Genomic DNA, 10,935 nt, shown 5'->3' with positions numbered 1-10,935 from the left:
GCGGCGGGTTGTCCGGTAGCCTCTCTTCCCTCCGATCACCGGGAGGCCTCGCGCCCCGCCTCCGAGGCCTCCGGCGTGAGAGCTCGGAGCCTGCCGGATCTGCCTGTAGGACGCATGTCTTCCCGAAGAAGCGGTGTGTGCCCCAGTCGGTTGTTAAGGATATAGGAGTGAGTTCCGGCACTTAAATCGCTTCCTTAACTTTGTTTCTCTTTTTGTCTTCTCCCAACCCAGACCGCTCCTACCTTTATCAGAGTGGACCGTCACGGGCGGATGCATGGTTTATGAGGCCCGAAACTTGTACCATTTAGACGGCCCTTGTAAAGAAAAAGAATGGAACATTACCTTACTTTTGCAAATTTTACAGAAGCACAAGACCGTGAAGACATTGCTAGGGCCCCTCCCAGGGCCTTGGAAGTGACCATACAAATGGGACCCTGAAGCTGGAGTGTCATTACCTTCACTGACAACCGCCTTGCGCAGCAAATTGTACTCAATTGTTTGTTTATCGATGTCTAACCCCACCCCCGTCATTCCCTAGTCTCTGTACCCTGTATTATATATACAGAGGATATGTAACAATGTTTTTTAAAGCTTGAAATCTGCTGCCAAATTGAGAGCTCCAGGTCAGAGAGGCTCTTGATAATAATTCCTATTTTTATCAGAAATTGTTATCAGGTGGTGCATCATCTGATAAGCACCACCCACCATGGTAGACCGACCACTTACACAAATAAACTAATAATCAAAGCAACTCTAGACGATACTCAATGAAAAACTCGATTCTCTGTGAACCAAGCATCAGAAGGCTAAAATAACATGGTAACTTGGATATGGGGATTTGAAACAACTTGGAGTTTGTCTGGTTTCCTTGTTCCCCTCTTATATCACTAATACAAAGTGCAATCTCCGACATTATACAAGCTCAGTAGATGTTGAACAGGGTACAAAAATGTACACAACTGCCTTCGCAAAAGATGGGCACGTGGAGGGTCCTCTAACTTAACACTGTTGGGTGCTCCTCCAAAGTGAATTGATAATTAAGTTGACTAGTAGGTGGAAAAATTACCCACAAAACAGTACCATGTGACTTTACGACTCAAGTTATTTTAGAAAAGTAGTCAGATAACATAGCTGATGTGACATATAGTTGTTGTTGAGCTAGAAGGACCCCTAAGTGTAGCTTTACTACAAATTAGTACCGTGGATTAAATGTGTGTCAGTTTGTAAAAAGAGGCTTTTGTACATTAGACAACTCCTAAGGGCACTTAAAAGCTCCAAAATGTATTCTCAGAGCCTGTTGTAGCAAAATTTCACTTTCATTTTAAAGCAATAATATTTTATGCTAAAATGAAGTAATTCTAAAAGTTGTCTCTTCCTACAGTTTATGAATAATTTCTCAATTCTCCATGGTGGAAGAGGACAAGCCATAGCAAGATACTGGTAGAAAGCCACAGCTCCTGGAAAGCCACACAAAAGGATTCGGGTTGTTTTCATTTCTCAATCCTCTGTATGTAGCGCAATTTACAATATCATAGTAGGTGCTCAGGAGAGATTTGTGGAACAGTTTTATTTTGAATCCTTGAATAGAAATTAGGAGTCCATTGTTGATTTCTGAGTATGCAACTGTTTGTATTATGAATTATGTATTATTGTGAATTATGTATTATTTGTGTTAGGAGACAAGAGCTGACATCACAGTTGCACCATCATGAAAAACAAATAGGAAAGAACTGCCTTAGACAATTTTGCAAAAGCATATTTTTCCACCTAAATGAAACAGCAGACGATTTGGGAGGGAAGATGCCCTCCTCTCCCCTGGGTGCTTTCACAACCACGGAAATGAGTGATGGTACCACTCTTTACACATAGGGAGCAGAACTCTGAGAGGTTGTCACTTGCTAAGAGTGCCTAAGCAGAGAGGCTCAGGCTCAAAGTCCCAGTAAGGAGCCAGTGGACAAAGTATTTGGGGGTCTCCCTCAGCGACGAAATCCACTCTCGTGGGCCAACGTTTGCAAAGAGCACCTGCTGCTGAGGCCAACCGGAGATGTGTTGGTAACCACACTGTAACCCCGGTTCCCTCTGGGCCTCTGCAGCCCACCAAGGTGGGCGGTCCTCCCAGTGCCTCCGGAAAGGTACGGCGCCTGCGCACATCATCTCCCTGACGTCACAGCCTCTGGGCCCGCAGGTGGCGACGGCGCTCGCGTACATTGGCAGCGTGAAGTCAGGGCCGCTCCGTCCGCAGGAAGCGATTGCGCCTGCGCAGGGAGCAGCTGGCGGAACCGGCCCTCGGTGCTCCCGCTTCCGGTTTGGCGGCGGCGGCGGCGGTAGCGGCTTCGGGCCCGGTTGGCGGTTTGTGTGACGGCCCAGGAGGGGACTCGGATTCCACGGAGGATCCAGAGGTGGAGTCTGGGCAGGCGGAGGCTGGGTAGGTGTGGCCGAACAGGAGGGGGCCGCGTAGCGTCTTCTTAGTGCAGGGAATGCTAGTCTTAAGAGTTCAGGTTTCTTCTTCGTCCTTCGGTTCATCCTCATCGGGTCCCCGGGTGAGGGGCACCGACACCCTGACGACCCGCCGCGTTAGAAGCCCGGTCCCCGGTTCGGGCTCTTGCTCTGGACCCCCCCTCCTGGGACGTGGGACGAGGGGACTGTAGTGTCCCCCGCCTTTGACGCTCAGGAGCCGTGTTGGCTGCTTGAATGGCCTGATTCCGGCGCCCGCCCCGCCAGCTGGAGACCCCTGGACTCAGAGGTAACGGTTTGCCCAGGGCCAGGGCTCCCCCGGCATCCGCTGATGAGGGTAGTGTGGACCGTCCAGTGATTTTGCGGAGAGGGAGTATGCTTGTTTCTCTTCTTACACCTTGTCTTTCACTAACTTCCTGCCTCCCACAGCTTTTTCTGGCTTTTTCTCACCACTAATTTCTTTCTCCTGAGGTTCTCCCAGAATATCACGAAGTGCTGTGGAAGGTGGGCTCCTGTCAACCCTTCTGTCTTGTCGAGGGTTGCACGAAGGAAACTTCACCTGTGCCATTCCTTTCTCTCCAGTAGAAGAGCATTGAATCATCTCCCATAGTCACCGAATAAAACCTTGCTAGTGTGTCTTGTTGTATAGAGGCAGCAGCTGAATAGATGATGAGTCATTATTGTACCAATTATTCGTATATATTCTCTTGAAAGCTTTGCTTATCCTTGTCAAAATGAATCGTCCCCCTCTCTTCTTAGCGGCTTAGTATTTTGTAATATTCATGTGTTCGGTGTCTTTTGGGTTCACAAGCATTATAGTACTAAAATCGATCAGGGGCTTATTAAATGCCAGGTACTGTGTTAAGCATCTTATGTGAGTTGTCAGGCATCATCCTAATTTCTACATAGTTATCAACCCCACTTAACACTTAAGGAAACTGAAACGTAGAGAAATTAAACAGCTGCCCCATATCACACAGCTATGAAGTGTTAGACTCCACATTTAAACTCAGATTTATTGGACTCCAGAGCCTGAGCCCTCACCACAGACTTCTTTGTATTGCTTTTTCGCAATTCAAAAGCATCAGCCAAAGTCCTCAGAATCCAGAAAATAAAATGAAAAGAGTATGTAAAAAGCAGTGGAAATGGTAATATTCGACTCTTTTGTACTATTTTAATAAGTAAAAATATTTGAAGTCTATTCATTTTATACTAATTTTGGAATCCTTGTTATCTATGGAGCAGTTTTACGATGCATATATATTTACATCATTACGTGGATTTCAACATTAGTATAAAGTAATTTGAGCCTTTGCCTGAGACTTGTTCAGGGAAACTTGGACTTTGAGACTGTAATAGAATCTACAGATAAATCAGAAACCCTATACCAGTCTTGAACATTCGAAGAAGTATTTCTTAACATACTTCGTTTGGTATCTATTATATATGAATTGTAAGCAGGGCATTATATACTGTAATGCACTGGGTTGAGGGAGCATGTTTTGAGAGATGAGAGAGTGAACAGACCTAACCAGGTGGTGCAGTCAGTTATTCAAATGAGACACAGCAAGGGGAAGCAGTTCCTGTATTCAGAGATAAAAGACTCAGGATTGTGGTCTCTCCTGGGTTTATCTCGGCCTAATGGACTCTGTAGAAATTGGATTTCCTTTGTCAGGAATTAGACTGAGAGGTGAGGTTTTTTGCCCCATAGGCCCCCAAATGGATTTTGTTAACCTTCCCCAGAGTAGTCATAGCTGCTGGGTGTTTTTAACCAAACTACCCCATCGCTCGTGTGTTTGTGTGTGTGTGTGTGTGTGTGTGTGTGTGTGTGTGAGTGATCAGCTCCTGGCCTTCCCTAGTGTGCTTTTCCAGGAACTCAACTGTAGGTTTCAGTAATTCATTCAACAAACCAACCTACTATGTGCCAGGAGCTAGTGGCACAGATTACAACATGATTTCTAACCTCCAGAGACTGACAGTTTAGTTAACGTGGTGTTGTAGTTAACCATGTGATTTCTCCTGCTAGATAGTGTAGCCTCGTGCTGATAATACTGTGTGATTCTCTTTCGTTTGCTGGGCCGGGAATTTCATGGACTCTGCACCACAAGAGACCTCCCCACTCCCCAGAAGCTGCTCTGACTTCCTGCCCTCTGGGCTACATGGGGATATGCCAGGAGGTATCTGAAACCACAAGATAAAACATGGCTTAAATTCCTAGAGTACACATTTTACTTGAATCTTTTTTTGGAAGTTAGTATATTTTAATGTTCCATTTAAACCATATTAGTTCTGATATCTTATAGATTCTAATAGAACTTGCATGATTATTTAAAACTTCAAAGAAATTTTATGCTTGTGGTGACCACTTTAGCAAATATTCTAGACCCTAGTCCAGGGTCTAGAATAAGGCCCCCATTATTTCCTCTTTGACTTTCAGGAGATATTTCAGTGAAAAGCTCTGTCTCATGACATTTTACTTTTGCTATATTTTTGTTAAAGCCCTTATCATTTTATAGTTGTTCCCATTACATCTCTTTTTCATTGCAAAATGTACTCCTGAGGCAGAAACATACTGTATTTGCCCATAGCACAATGCATGTCCCATACATAGTCAGCAAGTGGTTTGGGGATTACTGGCATGGGATTATCGGCCAAAAAAGTGCACTAATGAATTTAAATTTATAAAACTGTAAGTAACTATGATAATAGAGTTAAGAGATAGGTAACGCGGGGGCTTCCCTGGTGGCACAGTGGTTGAGAGTCCACCTGCCGATGCAGGGGACACGGGTTCGTGCCCCGGTCCGGGAAGATCCCACATGCCGTGGAGCGGCTGGGCCCGTGAGCCATGGCCGCTGAGCCTGCGCGTCCGGAGCCTGTGCTCCGCAACAGGAGAGGCCACAACAGTGAGAGGCCCGCGTACCACAAAAAAAAAAAAAAAGAGAGATAGGTAAAGTGAGAATTTCATGGGGAGGATGTTTTGATATGGGTTTTGAATGCTAGAGTGATTTGTCATAGCAGTGAAGAAGTGACAGTAAACATAGTCATAGGCTTTGTCTGGAAGAAGAGGGTACTTATTTGGGGGAAAGGACCCTATCTACGTAGAAGTGCAGTTCAGCCAAATTCCAATTCAGTGAGCTAGCGCTTTGTTAAAAGCATGATTTTAGGAAGTTTTTTTTTTTACATACAATGGGTAAACAACAAGGTCCTACTGTATAGCACAGAGAACTATCTTCTCTATCCTGTAATCAACCGTAATGGAAAAGAATATAAAAAAGAATGTATACATATGTATAACTGAATCACTTTGCAGCAGAAATTAACACAATATTGTAAATCAACTATACTTCAATAAAAAATAAAACAATAAAATGGGGAAAATTGTTTGTAAATTGAAAAAAAAAATTTGTTTCTGGTGCTGTGTGGTGGTGGTCTGAAAGAAAAAGAGGAGAAATATAAGAAAAGACCTCAGGAGCCCAGAAGTGAAATGGGTTTGAAACAAAATGGTTGATTATCATTCAATGTAGAGGTTGAAAAGAGACATCGTTTGTAACATTGGTCTGTTTTCATTTAACAAACATTATTAAACATTTGTTATGAACCAGGCACTTTCTGTAAGGTCTTTACATTAAAATTTAGTTGAATTTTATCCTTCACAGTTATTCTCTTTTTGCTTTATCAGATAAACCAGAAGATTCGCTGTCGCTTCCATGGCTGCCTCGCAAACTTCACAGACTGTTGCATCTCACGTTCCTTTTGCAGATTTATGTTCAACTTTAGAACGAATACAGAGAAGTAAAGGACGTGCAGAAAAAATCAGACACTTCAAAGAATTTTTAGATTCTTGGAGAAAGTTTCATGATGCCCTTCATAAGAACCAAAAAGATGTCACAGATTCTTTTTATCCAGCCATGAGACTTATTCTTCCTCAGCTGGAAAGAGAGAGAATGGCCTATGGCATCAAAGAAACGATGCTTGCTAAGCTTTATATTGAGTTGCTTAACTTACCTCGAGGAGGAAAAGATGCCCTCAAACTTCTAAACTACAGAACACCTACTGGAACTCGTGGAGATGCTGGAGACTTTGCGATGATTGCATACTTTGTGTTGAAACCCAGATGTTTACAGAAGGGAAGTTTAACCATACAGCAAGTAAATGACCTTTTAGACTCCATTGCCAACAATAATTCTGCCCAAAGGAAGGACCTAGTAAAGAAGAGTCTTCTTCAGCTTATAACTCAGAGTTCAGCACTTGAACAAAAGTGGCTGATACGGATGATTGTAAAGGACTTGAAGCTTGGTTTTACTCAGCAAACTGTGTTTTCTGTCTTTCATAATGATGCTGCTGAGTTGCATAATGTCACCACAGATCTGGAAAAGGTCTGTAGGCAACTGCATGATCCTTCAGTTGGACTCAGCGACATTTCTATCACTTTATTCTCTGCATTTAAACCCATGCTGGCCTCTATAGCAGATATCGAGCGAATTGAGAAGGACATGAAACACCAGAGTTTCTACATCGAAACCAAGCTAGACGGTGAGCGTATGCAGATGCACAAGGATGGGGACGTGTATCGGTACTTCTCCCGCAATGGATATAACTATGAGGATCAGTTTGGCTCTTCCCCACAGGAAGGTTCCCTGACACCGTTCATCCATAATGCATTCAAAACAGATGTTCAAAACTGCATCCTCGATGGTGAGATGATGGCCTACAACCCTGATACACAAACTTTTATGCAAAAGGGGAGTAAGTTTGATATTAAAAGAATGGTAGAAGATTCTGATCTGCACACTTGTTACTGTGTTTTTGATGTATTGATGGTTAATGATAAAAAGCTAGGACAGGAGACACTGAGAAAGAGGTATGAAATTCTTAATAGTGTTTTTACACCAATACCAGGTAGAATAGAAATAGTGCAAAAAACACAAGCTCATACTAAGAAAGAAGTAATTGATGCTTTGAATGAAGCAATAGATAAAAGAGAAGAGGGGATCATGATAAAACATCCTCTGTCCATTTACAAGCCAGATAAAAGAGGTGAAGGATGGTTGAAAATTAAACCAGAGTATGTAAATGGGCTGATGGATGAACTGGACATCTTAATCGTGGGGGGCTACTGGGGGAAAGGTTCCCGGGGTGGAATGATGTCTCATTTTTTGTGTGCGGTGTCAGAGAAACCACCTCCTGGTGAAAAACCATCAGTGTTTCATACTCTCTGTCGCGTTGGCTCAGGTTACACCATGAAAGAACTGTATGACCTGGGTTTGAAGTTGGCCCAACACTGGAAGCCTTTTCATAAGAAAGCCCCACCCAGTTGCATTTTGTGTGGAACAGAGAAGCCAGAGGTCTACATCGAGCCTTGGAACTCGGTCATCATTCAGGTTAAGGCCACAGAGATTGTCCCCAGTGGCATGTATAAAACTGGCTGCACGTTGCGTTTCCCACGAATTGAGAACATAAGAGAAAACAAAGAATGGCACGAATGTACGTCTCTGGAGGACTTAGAACAACTCCGAGGGAAAGCCTCCGGAAAGCTTGCGTCTAAACACCTTTATGTGGGTGATGATGATGAACCACAAGAAAAAAAGCGGAAGGCTGCCCCAAAGACGAAGAAAGTTATTGGGATTATTGAGCACCTCAAAGCACCCAACCTTTCTAACGTAAACAAAGTCTCTAATATATTTGAAGATGTGGAGTTTTGTGTCATGAGTGGAACCAACAGCCATCCAAAGCCCGATCTGGAGAACAGAATCGCAGAATTTGGTGGTTACGTAGTCCAAAATCCAGGCCCAGACACATACTGTGTGATCGCAGGGTGTGAGAACATTCGAGTGAAAAACATCATCTCTTCTGATAAACACGATGTTGTCAAGCCCGAGTGGCTGTTAGAGTGTTTAGAGACCAAAAGCTGTGTGCCGTGGCAGCCTCGCTTCATGATTCACATGTGCCCGTCAACAAAACAGCACTTTGCTCGGGAATACGACCGCTACGGGGATAGTTACTTTGTCGATACAGATTGGAACCAACTGAAGGAAGTGTTCTCGGGAATTAAAAATGCTGGTGAACAGACTCCTGGGGAAATGGATCCTGTGATTGCCGATTTGGAACACCGGTATTCCTGGGACAACACTCCTCTTAGCATGTTTCGACACCACACCGTTTTTTTGGACTTGTATACTGTTATTAATGACTTAAGCACTAAAATCGAGGGGGCAAGATTAGCTGTCACAGCCCTGGAGCTTCAATTTCATGGAGCAAAAGTAGTTTCATGCTTAGCTGAGGGAGTGTCTCATGTCATCATTGGGGAGGATCAGAGTCGGGTTGCAGACTTTAAAGCTTTTCGAAGAACTCTTAAGAGAAAGTTTAAAATCCTACAAGAACGTTGGGTAACTGAATCAATAGACAAGAGGGAATTACAGGAGGAAAATCAATATTTGCTTTGAAGCTAGCTTTCCTAGTGAGGGAAGGCCTCTGATCTGGCTGACTCATTAAACCACATTTTATTTTAATCTCTTAAAATCTGTGCTTAAACAGTATTATTAGATATAGAAACACAGTAATCGTAACTTTTGATATAGAAAAGACACCCAATGGCCCAATGTCAAGAAAGAAAATTTTCTAACAGTGTAGTGTTTGATTATTTTTATAACCAAGATGAAACAAAATGTTTAATGTTAACAGTCTCCTTATAGAAATCTAGAATTTTGACTCAGATATTAATAAAATAGATTTAGAAGCTTTTAGAGTCATTAAAAACAGTGACCTAACAGGATTTTCTGAAGTCAAATAAAAATTTTAATAATAGTTTTTGTCTAATAAAAGCATTGCAAGAAAAAAATCAGAATTGTTACAATTGGACTTGTAAATATATGTCTTTTTAAGTTGAAGGCTAAAATTCCTCTTTTAAATGTGAAATGTGAACAAATTTATTTTTTAAGGTTAAGTCAAGCTCATGAATACATACCTTGTTAGTGATGTCATTAGCTAAATCAGGGGAAGTTGAATGAGATTTAATGGTCTAAAAACTTAAAGTTGGATCAGTTTGAGTTTTAAAATCTCTTGCAATTTTAAAAGTACTTGGCCCACACTTAATGTTTTTTCTAAAATAGAGCATGTTTTAAAGAAAATACTTTTATGTGAATTTGTACTTCAGTATAAATAGTATCCACAAAGAGTGATTTTCTTAAGTATAACCCATTGAATGTGTCAGAATGGCATGTGTGTTATAACTTTCTTTACAGAGAAGTACATTGCTTTGACTTTTTAAAGTGACTTCTATTTACCCTTAGGTTATGTAAAGTTTGTATAGTATGTGTATGTATTTATATATATATATTATGTCTGGATTTATATACCAAATATATAAATACCAAAATATACCAAATTTTGGAACGCAGCCTGTACATTTTGAAAAATATGTTTTTATGACATCAGTTAACTACTTGGAATTTGGTACCTGAGAAACTGTGTGTAGATTATTTGTAAGTAGTTAAAAATTTTATCGAACCCATGGAACAAATGTATGTTATTTTGTTATATTTCTTAATTTAAATAAAATATTTAATGTACTATTAAAATAATTTCTTATCTTTATTTTCAAACAATTCATAATAGTTATTTCAGTCAAATAGACATTATGATATTAATATAATTTTTGATTCAAGTCAGTTCCTATTTCAGGTCCTTTGAATTTCATATTACTGAATGAGCTTCATTAAAATTTTTAAACTTGTATATTTTTATATAATGTCTATTGAGAAAAATTACAAAATACAGGTATGTGTAGTGAGAAGAAAAGTGCATAATTTTACCACCAAAGATAACATCTATTTTAGGTTACCGATGGTAAGGAAAGCACAAAATGCATATTTGCAGTGTAACAAATAAATATAAAATAAGCTATAATGCTTTCTGTGACTAGCTTTTCTCACCTAATAAATTGTGAGAATATTTACAGGTCACTAAACTATATCTACATCATTTTTAATTGCTGCACAGTATTCCATTGATTGGTTTGTAATGTATCCAGCTGGCCCTTATTGTCTGGCTTTTAGGTTATGTCACTAAGTCACCCTCACTTCTTTACTGAGCTTTGTAATCAGTTGTTTACATTTGTAGAAATGGAATTACTGATTCATAGTTACGTATTTTCCAGTGACTTGAGACACATTGTAAAATTCTGGCAATGATGCCTTTCTGGTTTTTCTTGGAGAGTCCAGTTTCTTAGTACTAGACCCATTCTCTCTCCTTTCAATTCATAGGCGTTCTCATCCTGCCCAGTGGTTTTAAATATGCTAATAACACCCACTTTTTTTAGCCCCGATTTCTTTGCTTAACTCTAGTTCACATATCTAACCATTTACATAACATCTCCACATGAAGTCGCATGGGCCTCTCAAACATAATGTGTCCAACCGTAACTTATTTTTTTAATCATAGAAATAATTTTAAATGCAACCAGGAGGATAGCATAATGAACCT

General features: G+C 40.9%; 1 protein-coding gene across 1 annotated transcript; it reads left to right on the top strand.

Annotated features, from left to right (window-relative positions):
- The first annotated feature begins 2,096 nt into the window (after positions 1 to 2,096).
- On the top strand, positions 2,097 to 10,025 carry LIG4 (DNA ligase 4). Its single transcript, XM_030856765.2, has 2 exons — positions 2,097 to 2,425; positions 6,134 to 10,025. The coding sequence occupies exon 2, from the start codon at positions 6,162 to 6,164 to the stop codon at positions 8,895 to 8,897; it is 2,736 nt and encodes a 911-aa protein (XP_030712625.1). The 5' UTR covers positions 2,097 to 2,425; positions 6,134 to 6,161; the 3' UTR covers positions 8,898 to 10,025.
- Positions 10,026 to 10,935: the final 910 nt, after the last annotated feature.

This window comes from Globicephala melas, chromosome 18 (genome assembly GCF_963455315.2).
Source record: "Globicephala melas chromosome 18, mGloMel1.2, whole genome shotgun sequence".
Taxonomy (NCBI): Eukaryota; Metazoa; Chordata; class Mammalia; order Artiodactyla; family Delphinidae; genus Globicephala; species Globicephala melas.
Note: the sequence above shows the minus strand (reverse complement) of the source record. Positions and strands in the feature narration are given on the sequence as shown.